At 40.1% G+C, this 19,140-nt stretch overlaps 1 protein-coding gene across 3 annotated transcripts in view; it reads right to left on the bottom strand.

Annotated features, from left to right (window-relative positions):
- Dicer1 (dicer 1, ribonuclease III) overlaps positions 1–19,140 on the bottom strand; it is a 65,970-nt gene that overhangs the window by 37,345 nt on the left and 9,485 nt on the right. The window contains exons 2-9 of one of the 3 annotated variants that reach the window (XM_069997644.1): positions 17,097–17,162; positions 16,180–16,280; positions 7,970–8,158; positions 7,206–7,368; positions 6,228–6,358; positions 5,104–5,238; positions 4,252–4,412; positions 64–232 (exon numbers count right to left, since the gene is read on the bottom strand). In XM_069997644.1, coding sequence (XP_069853745.1) covers positions 64–232; positions 4,252–4,412; positions 5,104–5,238; positions 6,228–6,358; positions 7,206–7,368; positions 7,970–8,113 — 903 coding nt within the window. In that variant the 5' untranslated portion in view covers positions 8,114–8,158; positions 16,180–16,280; positions 17,097–17,162. The remainder of the gene's footprint in view (positions 1–63; positions 233–4,251; positions 4,413–5,103; positions 5,239–6,227; positions 6,359–7,205; positions 7,369–7,969; positions 8,159–16,179; positions 16,281–17,096; positions 17,163–19,140) is intronic. The other 2 variants (XM_069997646.1, XM_069997645.1) reach the window with 2 other exon arrangements.

Raw genomic sequence — 19,140 nt, 5'->3', positions numbered from 1 at the left:
TAGAAGCATATTTCATTTCAGTATTAAAAAGAAACAATTTTGTTGACATTTTGTATTGCTTACCTGTTTTGAAATTAAAGTAGAATCTCTTTCTTTTGAATGTACAGATATATTACAGTCATTGATAAAATTAAGTGCTTCTTCTAGTTCCTTGAGCAGTCTGTCATAGAGCCCACTTCGATCGGTGAATGGTCCGCAATCTACCACGATCTCACATGGCTGGGAAGTGTACCTGCAAGTGTTGTCAGGAACACAATGGTGAAAAAACAAAGAACAGGAAAAGAAAATAGAATCAAGTATATTCCAAAATATTACCAATTTTAGAGTTTTCTTTATTACTTTTCTGCACTATTAAATTTCTCCACAGAAAATATGTTGTTGTTTTCCATAAGCCAGTAAAGTACTATTTAGGAGAGAAAGGGCAAAGAGGAGAATACAACCAGGCACTGATGGCTCATACATGTAATCCTAGCTGGTCAAGAGGCTGAGATCTGAAGATCGCAGTTCAAAGCCAGTCTGGACAGGAAAATCCATGAGAGTCTTCTATTTCCAATTAACCACCAACAGGCCAGAAATGGAGCTTTGGCTCAAGAGAGAACACTAACCAGGGCAAGCAGGAGAGGGAGGTGTGAATACAAATTGGGCATCTACTACACTGCAAGAACCACAGCAGCAACCTCACATGGCCTCAAACTTTAATCCTCACACAGGGAGGCTTCTGAAGGAAATGAGAGTCCAAACATACTAAGTGGTTCTGTCTACCAAAGCTTAGGACTATCTTTTTCGGAAGGCGCTTTCAGCTAACTCCACTGTACCCACTGCCTCCTCTGCCCCCGACACCTCGTTTTTGTTTTTTAAGTTCACAGCAGGGAGCTGGGCATCCATCACTCATGCCTATAATCCTAACTACTCAGGAGGCTGAGATCTGAAGACTGGGGTTCATAGCCAGACCCGACAGACAACTCCAAGACTGTTATCTCCAAATAACCAGCAAAGAGCTGTAACTGGAGACATGAGTCAAATAGAATGCCAGCCCTGAGTGGGAAAGCTGAATGAAGGTGCCAGGTCCTGAATTTAAGCCCCAATAACCTATCCACACACACTACAACATTCTGATCCCTTTACAGTTCTACCTAGTTTCAATGTGTATCTCCATTTGAGCCAAAAGGCAGAGTCAGCCCATGGCTTCCTAGAACAGTTTACTTGTTTTTATTAATACCATGTTCACCTGTTAGGTTGCAAGGAATAAAAGCTTATCATGAGGCTGATGTTCAAAGAACTGCCTGTGTGGACAGGTTTCATTACTCTCCCAGTTTTATCATAAAGCATATCTACTTCCATACTATCTGAAGTTTTAACACCTGCAAATGTATACTTTATTTTCATTACCCTTGTAAGGAAAACTGCCACAGAATTCGTTCATTTGTGATATCACTCCTTGGATCACATCACATGACTACCAGAATGGCACATCAATATCCTAAAAACACAGTGATGATTTTAAAGAACTACAGCGATGATATTTAATACTACAGTGCTCACTTTTCTCAACCCTGATCAGAATTTACATTTAACTAGAGAATGTTTTTCTCTAAAACATTGGAGAATTAGATAATGCTAAGCCACGAGTTATTAACATACTCTAATAACTACTTCTCCCCAAGGCTCCTGTTCATATAAGCCAAACCACAATCTTGGATCAGATAAAAGCCCAAGCTTAACTTTCTAAAAAACATGTAAGATGTATGTGTGTAGATCACAGCTAGTAGAGGCTTGGCAAAATCAAAACTCATATACCCAAGAGTCACAGATTTGGATTTTGGAAACTGGTAGAGCCCAAAATGTTATCTTTTTCTTGCTCTACAAAGACCATTTCCCAAATTCCTACTAAATGCCAGAACACTATAAAGTATTTTCCATAGCTCCAATGCAACTAGTATCACGGTATCTTATGAAACCACTGTCAGTACCACTTTCCAGGCCTAGGGAAGTGATTCACCATGGTCACACACCTAATTATTAGTGATCATTAATTAGCTGATTATTAAGTTTGATTATTAATATAAAATGCATGCCTTATTAAACTCCCTAAAGCAGTCAGTTTTTTTTCTACTTACTCCAGCGGTCCTGAGAACCACCACAGTGGGAAACAATTAAAGTTGTTTAAACTCATACTAGAATAACGGTTATTTTGATATGAGCTGAATTAGTCACATTTACTTAAATTTTTTGTTGTTGTTGTTGTTGGTCATGGGGCCTGAACTCTAGGCCCAGGTGCTGTCGCTCAGCTCTCCAGCTCAAGGCTAGGGGTCTACCACTTGAGCCATAGCTCCACTTCTGGTTTTTTCTGCTTACGTGGTGCTAAGGAATCGAACCCAGGGCCTCATGCATGCAAGGCAAGCACTCTACCACTGAACTACCTTCCCAGCCCCTGCTTAAAAATTTAACTAGATTCCCTGGGTGCCGGTGGCTCACACCTATAATCCTAGCTACTCAGAGGCTGAGATCTGAGGATCGCAGTTTGAAGCCAGCCGGGGCAGGAAAGTCCATGGGACTCTATTCTCCAATAAACTACTCAGAAAAAGCTGGACGTGGCTCTGTGGCTCAAGTGGTAGAGCATTAGCCTTGAGCACAGGGAGGCTCAGGGACAGAGCTCAGGCCCTGAGTTAAAGCCATAGGACTGGCAAAAAAAAGTAACTAGCTATTTCCTTATATAGGTTCCCCTCCACCAACTTTAGCAAATCAAGAAGGTTGTATGCATGTTTTTCTCTAAATTACTGAAGGTCAAAAACATAACCTCCAAAAGAGCCAAACCTACAAATCAGAAGAACCTACTTCTCAGAAGTCTACAACCTATATTATAATAGTGTTTCAAAAAATTTCCAAGTAAGTTAGCATAGTGTGAGACATCTAGGTCATAATAACAAAACACACAAACACACATCAGCAGAAAAGAAAAGTGCAAAAAAGTGTGGGGTCTCAGCAGCACCAGGAACAAGGAAGAACTGACTGACTGTGAGGCGATACAAGGGTTCATGGTGAGATGCCTCTACAAGGGGCAACCTAAGAGATGCTTTTGCTGGGTCTGTGAATTCACTGAAAGCTGAGTGCCCAGTCCACCCCTCCTTAGCATCTGTGGCTCTGAACCTTGACCACACTCCCTGCTGCTTCACAAAGCAACCATCTAGGAACTGGAGGGGTAGCTCAAGTGGAGAATGCATGCCTTGATCAAAAGGGCTCAGGGACAGTGCCCAGGCCCTGTCCCATTACTAGCATCCATGTATGCACGCGTGTGTGCACACACACGCACGTGCACACACGCGTGCGTGCGCGCGCGCGCACACACACACACACACACACACACACACACACAGAGCTAATACTTAGAGCAGGGACACAGCTCCATGGCAGTGCTTGCCTAGCAAGTGCAACATCCTAGGTTCAATCCCCAGTACCAAAAAATAAAAAATAAAAATAAAAATACAACCATCCAGGGGTTTAGGAACACCTGAGATTCACCAGAAGCATCTGTGCCACTCAAGGGCAATGACTTCTTTTTATCTTGTTTAAGAAGCCAGTCAGAGGTGGCTCAGTGGTAGAGCGCTTGCCTTGCATGCCTGAGGCCCTGGGTTCGATTCCTCACCACCACATAAGCAAAAAGAAAAAAAAGCCGGAAGTGGCACTGTGGCTCAAGTGGTAGAGAGCTAGCCTTGAGCTGAAGAGCTGAGGGATAGTGCCCAGGCCCAGAGTTCAGGTCCCACGACCGGACCCAAAAAAAAACAAAAAACAAAAAAAACAAGAAGCTAGCCAGAAGGCCACAGACCACCCGCCAGGCCTTCAGAGTCAAAGGCAAAGCTAGCAGTCCACTGCCATCCTGTGACGGAAACCATGCTAACACTGAACATCTTTCCCAGCCCCAGACTCCGTCCCCATGATTTAACCTGAAGCCAATGTCAGTACCTCAGAAGACAGCTAGAAGTGTATTAAAAGTGCTGTCTTCACATCACTGCTGTGTAGTAACTTTCCTTCCTCTGCCCTTCACCTTGTCTCTATATGGGGGTAAGTGCTGGACCTAACGTGGGACTCCTGAGGTCTACAGACCCGGTTTCGTCTCCATCTGTTCTCTATGGAATTGTCTCAATCCTTCAATTCAATTCAACCAGCCTCCCCGCAAGGCACTAGGGCAGACACCTCAGACGGGGTAACCTGGGCACAAGCAGGCTCAGAAAGCCAGCAATCAGAAACACTTACCTGTCTAAGACCACTAGGTCAGTTGCAGTCTCAGCATTACTCTTAAGAATTTTCTCCAGTTTCTGAATCTTTTCTTCCAGTTCCTCTGGGTCACATTTCCCATTTAAAATGGAGGCGGTCAGCCCCAAAATGCGAGGGCATGATGGACAACTGTCACAGAGCTAACATAATAAAACACTGACAGTGAACACTTCATTCTGAAAGTCATACTAGAAATGCTAACATGTTAAAAAATACCACAACCACTGACAAACACTAAAAATCAGCTTCTTCAGTGGAAACATCAGTACAAGCAAGGGCAGTAAAATATAACAGAATTCTGTAGTCTGTTTAAAAGATCTGCTTTTCAAATGGACATATTTAGATATTCTAAAACATTATTATATGCAAATTCATTTATATTACAATGCTTAAAAACAATGTACATTTAAATAAATATTTACTTAACTAAATTAAAATTCATTCATTCATTCATATTCTGGAATTAGGTTTCTAACAGTGGTAACTAATATTATTTTTCTTATCTTTGGGGTTTTTTTTGCTGGTCCTAAGGCTTGGACTCTGAGCCTAGGTGCTGTCTCTGAGCCTCTTTGTGCTCAAGGCTAGTGCTCTACAATTTGAGCCACATTGCCATTTTCAGCTTTTTCTGAGTAATGGAGATAAGAATCTCATGGACTTTTCTGCCTGGGGTGGCTTTGAATCATGATCCTAAAATCTCAGCCTCCTGAGTAGCTAGGATTACAGGCATGAGCCACCAGTGCCTGGCTTATTTTTCATATTTTAAAGAAAATCTGTATATATTCAGTCATTTGATCATGAAATATTAAATCTGAAAATGTCTAAAAAACCTACCTTCATGATTTCTCGGTACGGATGATCTAGAATTGCAAGATGACACTCATCAAACACCAAGAGGTTAATGTCTGACAGTGACAAGTAACCATTTTTCAAAACATTCAAAGCCACATAGCATGTCATTATGAGAACCTAAAAAAAAGTAGGCATCAGTATACAAACAAGCTGTGCCCCTGCCTGGATATACTTAGATGAGAACAGATAATTAAGCCAACATATCAAAGGTGAGATTAAGAAATTCACCAGACACAATGAAAACAAAGACTTCATATGCGTACAACTTCACACAATTTGAACCAAGAAATAAATTAAGAAACCACGAGAAAAGATTATAAGAAAAAAACTCTTGATAAAGGAGACCATATCTTTATGATAAAGCTACTAAAATGACTTCAGGTTTTTCAATAGCTGTATTTTGACCGATGGGACCTGCCAACTTAGCCAAATCATGAAACAATTCACACAGTTTTGAATTATTCCCCTCTACTGAATAGACAAGCTTTTCTAGAAGACAACGTGTTCTTTTCCCAGCCTGTCATTCTATGGACATTTAGGTGCTTTATTTACAGGGGCTCATCTCAGCATGTGAGAAGCATGGTGTAGTACGGGTAGGCAAAAGTGAGTTAAGAAGCAGCTTTTAACCACTTTCTGTTTCCCAGCACCATACACATGCTGGCTACAGGAAAACACGGAGGTAACAGGGAGCCAGGAACTCAACTAACAAACTTCTCCTTTGGTACATTATCTGAAGAATAAACTTTCTAAAAGCAGATTATTGCAAGTTGGAAATATGTTTAGTTTTTGTTTTTGAGACACTGTCTCATTGTGGATCACAGGCTGCCCTGGAACTTGAGATCTGCACCTGTCAATGGTTCCTAAGTGCTGGGATTATAGGCGTTTACACCATACCAGCAACTCTACATGCAAATAAATATCAATGAAAGCCATTTCTTCCTAATGACTAACTATTCATTTTCAGATGTACCTTACAGTAAGAGAGTACAGAAAGGCTACTCCTTAGACTGAGAAAGACCAAGAAAAGAAAATCTTCAAACCTAACTCAGATAACTGAGTCAAGGACTTGTAGAAGTTACAGAGCAGAATTTCTCTGCAAGTCTTACCTGGTGCTTAGCAAACTCTTGGTTCCATTTCTCTTTTGTCCAAGATGCATTTACTTCTAGGTTTGAATATTCCCCAACCTTGAGATCTGAGTGAGTTCTGACAGCTGACACTTGCTGAGCAACCTGGTTTGCTGATTACAAATACAATATTTCATGTAAATGAGAAATCTTACCTCGTTGGCTCTGCACTATGAATGATTAAATACAGCTATGAACATCTTTATTACTATTGTATCTAACCACCAGTTCTTTAAATAGCAATTAAAGTCACAGTTCCAATGTCACCCTCCAAGATGTACTTAAGACTTGCCACTGTGCCTTCTGTCACTCATTCCAGAGACCCTCATATTACCTAGCCCCCTTCCAGTAGGCTTGCTCCAACTAAGACCGTCCCTTCTGGGTGAATGCTCTCAGTCCAGATCCACCCCTCCTGATCCCTTCAATAAAACCACACCATCCACCATGAAATCAGATAGTCTCATATAACAAAGCACAGAGCCATGCTGAGAAAATCTTTAAGGAAAGGAGAAGAGACCATGGTTATTTGAGAATCATACAGCTTAGGCTCACAGCTTGTTTTTTTATTTTTTAATATAATACTAAATCTATAAAAAAATCAGTAAACTTTCACTCAGCATCTAACATCTAAGAAATGTCTAACTTCCTTTTAACAAATGAAGCAGCACAATCATAAATCCAAAAGGCATCTATCTCAAAATCAAGTACCTTCTGACAATGTGAAGCTATAGAATCAAATAAACTTGACTCTTAACTCAGGTCAACATAACTCATTTGAGAGAAATACAGAATCAGAACGATGGGAAGAAGTACTATAAGGAAATAAAATGGTACTTAAAATAGCAGAGCTTCAACTCTCTTTACGTTCCATGATTTAATATAAAAAAAAAACCAATCTGCTTAAGTGTAAAGTCACATCCAATTTCCTCCACAGAATTTGATAAAATAATTTTTTATTACCAGAGTTGACCAAGAACACAGTCCTTTTTCCTTTTCGGTTGAAGTCTCCCCTGATCTGATAGGACAGCTCTTTAGTAAGTAGTACTGCAATGAATGTCTTCCCTGAGCCAGTGTTTAGACACACGATGGTATTGTGGTCCAGAGCTGCTTCGAGCAGTTCAACCTAGAGATAGAGTGAAGACACATACGTCTTACCTAAGTAGACACCAAGGACATGGGATTTGGTTTAAATTAGGAAATTACAATGTTTTCTAAAATGTTTAGCCAGTAACAGACAAGAAACAGACAAAGAACAACTTTCTACACCTACAGGAGAATAACACTCGGAGGAATAAATACCTGCTGTGGCAGCTATGCAGTTATTTTGAAACAGCATTTCTAAGTTTTTCTTCTTAAGAATGACTTCCCGCTGTAGCAGGAGGAACTAAACTCACATCAACTGTGGTTCTACCAGATCATGTCTGAACAGTTTCAAAGCAAACCCAAGTCCTACCCGACTCACTGCGACTGACACACCCAAACGCACGTTAAGACGGCCAGGTTTACAGTGAAGGATAAAAATAAGGAGCATCACAATACACCTAATAAATCAATTACCCAGCAGATGTTAGGAAAGACAAGGACTATTAAGACTAAGATTTTGAAGGAGAAAACCGAAGAGGGAGGCTGGAAAGAGTAAATGAGTTTTATAAGCCGAGTCAACTATACGCTTATTTATTCTGTTTTAGTGAAAAATGCTCCGGTATTAGTATTTTCATTAGTACCTGATATTTTCTTGGCGTATAAATGTTATCATGAATTGCTTCTTGTTGCCAGGGCAGTCCAAAGAAAGGACCCATTGGTGAGGAAGCAGGGGTCATGAGCTGCAGGCCTGCCATGCTGAGGGGTTGCAAAGCAGGGCTTTTCATTCATCCAGTGTTTCTTTCATTGCATTTTTGTTCTAGCACAGCTTACTACAAAGGGAAAAAGAATACCATTACAAAACCATGCAGGGTTAAAACAAAAGAAAGCACAGAAATAAGAAAAACATCAGAATATCATTCCTAGGGGTTTTTCAAATGCTTCACAGTTGCTCTAGCTTTCTCTTGATTTAAAAGGATTGCTTTAAAAGCCAAAATACGGTATCTAGCCAGTCATTGTGCACCTGAAATCTTGCCTACAAAAATGAATCAGACAATTGCACAAAGATGAATGTACATGAAACATGTTGCTGCATTATTACTCAGAAACAACTAAAAAAAAATCTATGAAGAAAAATCAGCTGAATAGATTATGGTATACTTTAAATAGATTATGGGATATTTAAAATCTACTAAGATTATAATACCTATCTATATTTTCTGACAGAAGTGTCCATAAAACACCTTTAAAAACCTGTATAAGATGCCTTCCTAAATATGCATGTGTATATAAGTATACAAAATATATATATACATATATTTTTGTTAATTCTATATTATTGATAATGACACAACACATAAAAGCACTTAACATGGTACCTATACATAATGAAAGATTGGAGCACCTAACCTATAAAATTTCATCAAAAGCCATATGAACATTGACAATCCACCAAATTGTACAACTCACCAATTATTTTGACATGAAAATTTGATATGTAAATTGTTGTGTAATTATGTAAGTTATTATTTTGATTGTAAAATATACAAAATAGGTTGTTCAGAAAATAAAATTTGGGGACTGGGAATGTGGCTTAGTGGTCGAGAGTTGGCCTAGCATGCAAAAAGCCCTGGGTTCAATTCTCTAGTACCACATAAACAGAAAAAGCCAGAAGTGGTGCCATGGCTCAAGTAGTAGAATGGCAGCCTGGAGCAAAAGAAGCTCAGAGACAGGTCCCAGGCCTGAGTTCAAGCCCCAAGACTGATTTTAAAAAATAAAAAAAGGAATTTTTCATATTATCTAAGCATTTCTCTGTAGTTCACAGGTTTCCCCCCCACACAAATGAATTTCATTTTGCAAAAGAGTAAAATAAAAATTGAGTCTTTCAATTTAAAATGCCTAATCAGAACAGAGGACTAGGGCTTCAAGTTTGAGTAGAAAGTTAGTTACCAGCTTCCCTTACTTGCCTCTCTCAGATGTACATTTTCTCCCTTCAAAGCTTGGCAGTGCATACAGCCATTATTCTGGAAAAAATCCAGCTCTTTGTTGCCTGAAAACCAAAAGATCTGACTCTTCCTGACATGTTAAATTTACAACCAGACACAAAATGGGGTTAAGTTGCTGTATCTAATCCATCAAGCAGTCTCAAGGAGTTTCTTCATGCACAGATCCACCACCAATTCCAGAGCTCACTTCACTGAAGCAGAATCCAGCAAGTGCTGTAGCAAGGCGATCATCTCAGACTCTTCCACCCCCCAACTGAGCATCTCGGCCAGATAGCCAACGGTTATTCTTGTGGCCCTCCTCAGAGGAAGAAAGGATATACACAAAGTCTGGCAGAATACTTCATGAGAAATGAGCCATTATTTTCCCTGGATCAAAGAACCTATGTTCCTCATGAGAAGTAATCTGCTCATTTCAACAGAACCAAAGCCTTTCACCCCACACCTGGCACCCACATTTCCCAGGTTCTCAGGACTGGTGGGCTCATGGCACTGGCTACTTTTTCTCTCAGCACAGCTGCCAGGAAGCTCTGTGGAGAAGTCTAGTTCATGTGGACTTCAGGTTCAGTCAACAGGCTGTCCTGAAAGTCCAGGACTAAGGGGGTCAGCCATTCACTGACTTGGGCACCCCGCACCATTCTCAAGGTGCTGATCTACTTCTTCACAACCACAGCTGCTCGCTGACGGGAACTGTTCACCCTCAGGCCTGAGACCCCCTCATTTCTCACTCAGCACACATGCTTAAGCCAGATCTATGATGGAGTAGAAGCCTGAGCCCTGAGGAATGAGCACAGAAAGGAGAGAAGACAGGGCTGGCAGCACATCTGCCCACTTCCTATGCCCCAGTATATCCAGGGACCAGCAGCAACCCCCTCCTACAACTGTCTCCTGTTCTTCTCAGGTTAGGATAAGAATTAATTTCAGAAAAATAGTCTACAACATCAAAGAGAAGAAAATACTATTGTTTTAAAGAGGAGGGACTGTCTTTGTTATAATTTCCCTATCATAAAGTGCAAACAAACAAAAAAGGATGAAAATGTTCCAAATTTAAAAAGGCCTTAAGAAACATGAGCATGAGAACTAAACCTAATACTTGACCTCAGTCTGGATTTTGCAGGAAAAGAGAACAACATCATATAGGACTGTTTTCAAGGTGACATTGACTGTCTTAAAGGTGAAGAGAGCAGTGTTTTGATGTAAACATGCACAGGAAACATCTCTGTATATAGCTTCCATTGTCTGGTGTGGTGTGAGCAATGAATCCACATATCTGACACATACAGCATTAGTAAGCTGGGCCCACACGTTATATGGTAGACCTCTGGAGTTAACTCATCTGTAACTCAAATTTTGTACCTTTGATCAACATCGCCCCACATCCCCACCTCCTGCCCTTGTAACTGTCACTCTACTCTGTCGGTAGGAATGCTCATTTTAGATTCCACATGGGAGTGAGACCTTACAGTATTTGTCTTTCTGTGTCTGGCTTATCTCACTTCCATGCTAATCTATGTCCTTCCTTTTCAGGACCAATATTCCAGAGTGTGTTCATCTGTCTATTGACAAAAACTTTAGTTGTTTCGTTATCTTGGCTACTGTGAATAATGCTACATTATACATGCAAACTCAAGTACTTCTTAGATACCAATCTCATTCATAAAGGATATTATTGAAAGCATTTTTAAAACTAGGTCTGGGGTATGGGTCTAATGGTAGGGCAGCTACCTAGCAAAACCCTGAATTTGAATCCCAGTACAGAGGGGGGGGGGGGGGAATGTTCAAACAAAAATCCCTGTTGGTAAGAGCAGTGTTGGTAATGGAACTGAAGCTAAGTCAAAGAATACACTTATTCTTAGGAGATATACCCTAGAATGTTTGGAAATAAAGGGCCATAATTATGGAACTTACTCTCAAATGATTCGGAAAAAAACCTATATGAAGAATTACTAAGAAGGGCCTGGGAAGGTGGCTCAGTGGTAGAGCGCTTGCCTTGCATGCCTGAGACCCTGAGTTCAATTTCTCAGCACCACATAAGCAAAAAGAAAAAGCCAGAAGTGGCGCTGTGGCTCAAGTGGTAGAGTGCTAGCCTTGGGCTGAAGAGCTGAGGGACAGCGCCCAGGCCCAGAGTTCAATCCCCACGACCGGACCCCCCCACAAAAAAAAAGAATTACTAAGAGCAAGAGAGAAAAGTGGAGGCAGAAGAGAAGGGAAGGAAGGAATAAGCCAGGAGAGGAAGAGAAAAGGGGAGGGAAGAGGAAGATAGGGAGACAGACACTGGAAAAGCACATTAGGCTGATGGGTAAAGCACACATTTGTTGTCCTTTTCTAATTCTTGCAACATATTTTTTTCACTTTTATTCCTGTGCTTGTCTGCTGATAAGATATGCTATTATTTCAATGTCCTGGCTATTATGAATAATGCTGAACTAAACCTCCAAGTAACAGTATTCCTTTGAGATCTGATCTTATTCACAAAGAATTAGTTAGTCCCTTGTTCAAATCCATATTATCACTGAAATAACTACTCGTCACTGGGCACTGGTGGCTCACACCTGTAATCCTACCTATTCATAAAACTGAGATCTGAGGATTGTGGTTCAAAGCCATTGCTGGCAGAAAAGTCTGTGAGACTCCAATTAACTACCAAAAAGCTGGAAGTGGAGAGGCAACTCAAGTGGTAGAGTGCAAGCCTTGAGCACAAAAACTCAGGGACAGCACTCAGGCCCTAAGTTCAAGTCCCAGGACCAGCACAAAAAAAAAAAAAAAAAAAAAGGAAGGGGGGGGGAAGGGAAAGGGAAAGGAAGAAAGAGAGAAGAAGAACTCATGTCTTACATATCCACAGGCACTACATCAGTTGATTTTGTGGCTTCCTCAAACACTCACTTTGTACTTCTTCCAAAGTAACAGTAATTCCCCACTCTGTGTATTCTCAGTCCGACAGCAACCCACTAGACCCAGTTTCTAGCTTTCTGCTATCTGCCAGTCACCCAGACCCAAGCCCCTGGGTACATGACTCTCCCTTGGCTTGAGGAACTGGCTGATGCTAATCCAATGGCCAAATGCTCAGGATTTTCATTTGATAGTTGAGAAAAAAAAAAAAAACTCTTTCTTTCCTTATGAACATGGGTCAGGAAATAGCTCCATTTGCTGTTGAAATTACCATCATGAAAGGACCCAGGCTTAGGACGAAACTAGCACAGTAGATAGAACACATAAATAAAGAAACTGGGTTACTGGATCTATCAACCTGCAAGTCCAGCATAACATTGGTCTTGAAAATGACATGAGCTCATAAATTCCCTTATTACCAAAGCTAACTGAAGATGAAATTTCTGCAACTCAAGAACAAATGTATTCCAACTGATACTTTGTCATTATCACTTCCTGTAAAAGGTTTTAGGAAGAAAAGGAGAAAAAGAGAAAAGAGGCAAATAGGAAAAAGAAAGAAAGAAAAGAGGGACAGAGAAAAAGAAAAAGAAGCCAGGGATAAGACAAAAACAAAAGCTACCAGAACAGAAAAAAAAAAAAAAAGAAAAGAAAGAGATAACATGCAAGCCCCACAGCATGACCCTAAGAGCTAGCGCCGTACAGCTGGAAGCCCATTCGGCGGATGAGGGATGAGGGTTGTTCCTCCCCTTCCCCCCACCCCCGACTTTCTGCGTTAGGTGAATCATTTTTTAAACTGCAAAGGAGCAAAGGCTTATTTCAGAAATAAATGGGGGAAATCTAGAAAGTTTTCCCTTGCTAGTGAAACAAGAGAAAAAAGACTCTAATTTGAAAACAAAATAAGAGCACAAAGGAAAACAGGATGGCCCAGGCAAGCTGGTCCACATTCTAAAAGCAAACAACAAGCCTTTAGCCCCACTGCTCCTCAGGCCCAGCAGAACCCAAACACCAACTTCACCCACGCAGGATCGTCCTGGTGCGGGCCTGCAGGCCAGCAGGGACAGGACCTAAGATCAGAATAGTGAGGGTTATCTTACTGAGGCACATAGCCTGAGAAAAGAACGGGTGCAAATTAACTCACTGACTGCCCAGATTATACTACTTGTCTCTCAAAACATGCAAGTCATTCCCCCCACGCTCCCCCTTAAGAACATGACATTTCACATACATTTCCTTAGTCCACAATCAGCAGAGTTTGATGGAAAGTGCAGGTGGCTGGCTATTAAAAATCAATTTGAAAATCAACATGTTGGAAAGAAACATCAAACAACAATGGAAGTATACATTTATCAGCATTTAGATTCTACATAAAGGAAATAGAAACAATGTTGTAAAAGGAAATATCAATGTAGCAAAACAGAAAGGAAACATGTAAATTACAATAAAAAGTCCATGAAGATGGCTCTGGTGGTTTGCACCTGTAATCCTAGCTACTCAGGAGGCTGCAATCTGAAGATCACAGTTCAAAGCCAGCCCAGGCAGGAAGTTCATGAGATTCTTATCTCCAATAAACCACCAGAAAACCAGAAGTGGCGCTGTGGCTCAAGCAGTAGAGTGCTTGACTTGAGTTGAAGAACTCAGGGACAGCCCCTGGGCCGAGTTCAAACCCCACGACCAGCCAAAAAAAAAAAAAAAAGGCAATGATTCTATCAGGTTTTCAAAAAATGCATAAGCAGTAAAAAAAACTATTACAAGGTAATTTATTAAACAGAATGCTATTAAAATTGGGAACTCAAACACATTCATCTGTGATCATATGGCCTGGCACCAGTGGCTCACACCTGTAACCCTAGCTACTCGGGAGGCTGAGATCTGAGGATCGCAGTTCAAAGCCAACCTGGGCAGGAAAGTCTGTGAGACTCTTATCTTCAATAAACCACTAGAAAACCGGAAGTGGCGCTGTGGCTCAAGCAGTAGAGCGCTCGCCTTGGGCTGAAGAGCACAGGGACAGCGCCCAAGCCCAGAGTTCAAGCCCCACAACCAACAAAAAAAGGAAGCTTTAAACATTATCATGTCCTGCTCACAATTATGTAATCCTGCAATGTCTATCCTCTCCTGACTGAGATCATCTGCCCAGCTTACCAGACCATCCTTCCTACAGCGCCATTCATCTCTACATCACACATCATCTCTGCCAGGTACAGGCCTAATACTCCCTAAATGATCACTTAAACATATTCATGCCTATATTTTATTTTTTTTTTACTTTTTTTATTTTTTGGTCGGTCATGGGGCTTAAACTCTGGGCTTGGGCGCTGACCCTTGGCTCTTAGCTCAAGCTGAGTGCTCTACTGCTTGAGCCACAGAGCCACTTTCCGGTTTTCTAGTGGTTTATTGGAGATAAGAATCTCATGGACTTTCCTGCCTGGGCTGACTTTGAACCACTATCCTCATATCTCAGCCTCCTGAGTAGCTAGGATTACAGGCATGAGCCACCAGCGCCCGGATTTTTTTTTTTTTGGATGCCTATATTTTAAATCCTATGTGCTCAATCCCATTCACCAATCTGTAAACCCAAGTATACATCTGCAATTTTACAATTCTTACTCAGATAATTTCTTTTAAATCTCTACTCTTGCTTTAAAACAATCCATTACACTAGGATATCCTTGAATACAGGAGCTAGTCTTGTATTTAGCCTATCACCCATTATACTGAACCAGTCAGAATATGATAAACAAAAAATGCAGGTTTAGGCTGAGTGCAGTGGTTCATGAAGCCAACCCAACCTTGTTGGAAGATGGAGATAGGAAGACCATGGTTTGAGGTGGGTCTGGGCAAAAAAATGTCAGCAAAACCTCTCAAATAACAAGCTAGTTATAGTGGTGCACACCTGTAATCCCAGCTAAATAGGAGATATAGGTAGGAGGATCAATCTGAGGCTGACTTCCAGTAAAATGCACAGGACTTTATTTAAATATACCTAAACTATACCTGGAGGCATGGTAACTCAAACTCCAGTACTAGGGGAGGGGGAAAGCAGGTATGTGGAAAGAAAACATCACCTGAATGACAGAAATAGCTTCTAGTTGTCTTCCATAATTTACATCATTTTACATATACTCACACAGACCTACATACATACATGCTTTATTGGAACACAGACTCCCAGAGAAAAAGACATATATCTCATTCTTCTATCTCAAACTTCCCATTGTAATGTTCAATATATACATATAAATGAAACCAATAAGTGAATATCTACACAGTAATGTACTGTGCAGACTCACTAGACAGCTCAATATGTATTTCTAATTGGTCTGGAAATACACTTTTACTTCCCTCCTACCAGTCCTGACAGGTAGGTAGAGCAAAGAAGATTCTTTATAAGGAAATGAAAGACAACAGTTTAACCCTCCCAATTTTATTTTCCATAAGGTTGTAATATTTAAATTAATTTTCAGTATACATACTTTCTCAGTATACATACTTTCTATGAAGAGAAAGCAAACTCAAAATGTTTAAATCAATAGGTAATCTAATAATGTAAAAACAGAAGCTCATGATATTTCCAATTCCACATTCTTTTGGAACTTTTAACAGATCTCTTTTAACATGGCCTTAGTGAAAAGCTCTGAATTCCTGCTGGTAGTAAAAGTTCTACAGTTTCACAGATGAACTGACTGTCGTTAACTGCTCTGGCAGTCGTTCCTGGTGACTGTTTTTCCATTGCAGGTTTTAAGTTTCTGGTCAAGTAATTTATAGTCATGAAACTGATGAAGCTGTCTCACAGCTTCCACAGATTGTCCACTCAGAAATACATGACAGAGCAACTGTCTAGCATGTGCAAGGCCCTGGTTTGCATCCTGGGTACCACAAAAACAAGACAAAACAAACAAAAAGAGAAATAAGACACATGAATAAACTCTCTTTCTCCTTCTACACATGGTAAAACGCAGCTTTACCGTTTTAGTGTTTGAGGGCTCTGTGTTGCTGTTGTCTGAACTGCATTTTGACATTGTGATAGCAGATTATTGGAAAATCACAGCATGCCCACGCTTCTGCTCTAAAAATAAATGCAAAAATAGTCAAGTATAAGACTCCTGTAAACTCAATACACACACCAAAGAACCCACTGAGATGCATAGCTGAATAAAAGGCCATTATTTTGTATCAAATTTTAAACAAAAGACACCATATCTTACACTAACACAAAGAACAAGAGAATAAGCAGCGACAATAGCATGCCTAACTTCCAGAGAAGGCCGGACAAGCCATCAAGGGAGGATTTCAAACGGAATACAAAGAACTCAAAATAGTACATTTTCAAAGATCACACTTTATTGAGCTTTAGAAATAGAAAAAGTTTAAAGCATTATGCATTATTCCTTTATTTACACTTACAGATAAAATAAAGAAGGTAACCAGTAGGGGTACTTGGCTGAAAATCCAAATAATCTTGTAATAATCTCATACATGCATGAAATCTACCAGCAATCCCAATTTCCCAAAACAAAGTTAAAAACAAATTAGGCTCTCTTATAGAATTATTAGTTTATGAATTAACGAAGTTCAAGAACACAGTTAACAATGTTAGTGTTGGGGAGAAATTCCAATTGGGAGTGCCTCTCCTAGGTGAGATCATAGAATATTCCTATGGAAAAGTAGTGGTCTGTTAGCCATGAGGCAGACTTGTGTCCCTGCTCACTGGAAGTTCATGAGGACACACGCATCGGTAGTGGTTTCCTCTCACCTGGCTACTCCCAGACCTTTACATCATTACAGATGGATGATTCTCACTTCACACACCAAGTATTCTCCTATGAGCTAAACAGCTCAGACTGGCATACCCTTCACACTACTTTAGTATATACATATTTACCTCAAAATGCTGATTCTAAGTTCTTTCAGAGTTTCCAAGTCTGTATTAATTCATACCCTAGGTAACCTAAAAACAATCAGAGAGAATATTTTAGAAGAGATAATTCATTCTTTAAAAACCAATCTTCAGAAATTGACTACTTAATCAAACTTTCATATTCACCTTATCAGGATTAAGATCTCATAAAATAATTTAGCAACTGGGGACAAGAAGATAGTACATTTCTGAAAGGGCTGTTGTTTAAAACTAGTACTGCATCATAATACACTGAGGGAAAAACTTGTTAGTACAATCCAGTTAGATACACAGGAGAACTCTTGGCATTAAACACTCTTGGCTTTAAAAATACTCAGCAAACACTGTAGTACATAAGCCGCCATGCTTCACAGGACACATCTTCCCATATCCCAGCATGTCCGTGTGCATCTCCTAAATTAGCTACCTCATCAAGTGACTTAAATCCATTTCGTATTGTCCTTTGGTAAGAACAAAGAACATGGCCTAGAGTGTCTTACTCTGGATTATCCAATAACTATTGCAAAATTATCCAATTGTTTCCCTAGGCAATAAAGTTTATATCTCAGAAAGATAACACAGTAACTATAACAGTGGCTTATTTATGTTGGTAATACAAAGCCAATAAATGACTTTGTAACTTTTATTCATAACCATGCCTTAAATTACAAATCTGAGAGATCCTGTTTCATATCCTTTAAGATAACTCTGAAATAGACAAGCTACCTACCAGATGTTAAGTTTTAGGCTAAGTTTCGATACAAGCCATCAGACAACTCCTTTACCATGTAAATGAAGTAGTATTGTATATCTTTTAAAGACCAGTAACAAGAACCCTCCAGTGTGGAGGTGAAAAGCAGACAGCTTCCTAGTATGAATGTTCAAAATGAATGAGCAGAAACTTCTAACCTCATCCATTTCAGCATGTGACAGATTCTGACATAATTAATTTCCAGGTAATATGATCAATTTCAGCCTATCCTCAAAAAGTCCCATGGTAAGAGAGAAACACATATGCGCGCACGTGTGCGCGCACACACGTACGTACACACACACACACACATACACACACACACACACACACACACACACACACACACACACACACACACACACACACACACACACACCATGAACACTCTGCTTTAACTCCAACAAACATCCTACTAAGGAAAACTAAAAATCTAACTCCAACAAACATCCTACTAAGGAAAACTAAAAATCTTTGAAGGGCTTAAGTTCCTAACACCAAAAGTGTCCTGGGAGATCCAAAGCGTTATTTTAACTGTGACTAAGCCTAGGTCACTGAAGGCACCATGGCTATGGACAGGTTATATGGCAGAAGGGCAAATACAAAGTAAAAATAAAAATATAATTCTCCCTATTGGAAATAAGGGGAAGAAAACTCCCTTTTCCTTTTCCAGAATTTATTTTTTCTTCCCTGACTTCAGTATGCAGAACTGTAAAGCTCTGATCTCACAATTCTAGAAGGAAGGTATCTTCAAGTACCAGGAAGGTGATACACATTTCCCACTTTACTAGCACAGGAGGGGCCTAATTTGTCACCTGAGTCCAAACCGTAAAACATGCCACTGGAGAAAGTCAGCAATTGTATCTTGACAATGGGGATGTAATGATTACAACCACAGCAAGAGTTAATTGAAAGAGCCTTTCAAAATGAAGTGGAAAGGCCATCAAGGGAGGACTTAGCCCCAGTGCCAGCTTGCTGCTATAGAATGAAAAGAGCAGGATGCTTTTTGTTACAGTGAGACCATGACAGTATCTAAGTTCACTTCTAAAGAAAAGGTCAGTAATAGAGGAAGTAGAGGAATATTCACCCGATTTATGTCTGATTCCTGTGTTGAATATTTCATTTTCCTTAAACCTTTCTGCATTTTAAATTATCCTACAATTCAGAAATGTATTAGTTTTCGAACTGAGGAATAAAAATCCAAGCTATGAGTGACCTTTGTGAAGACAACGGTTTATAGAGATATGATTCTGGGTTAATAAAAAAAACTTCCTGAGG

Source organism: Dipodomys merriami, unplaced genomic scaffold (assembly GCF_024711535.1).
Source record: "Dipodomys merriami isolate MVZ:Mamm:240054 unplaced genomic scaffold, mDipMer1.0.p SCAF_50, whole genome shotgun sequence".
Classification (NCBI taxonomy): Eukaryota; Metazoa; Chordata; class Mammalia; order Rodentia; family Heteromyidae; genus Dipodomys; species Dipodomys merriami.
The sequence above is the reverse complement of the archived record's forward strand: the minus strand, read 5'-3'. Positions and strand labels throughout refer to the sequence as shown.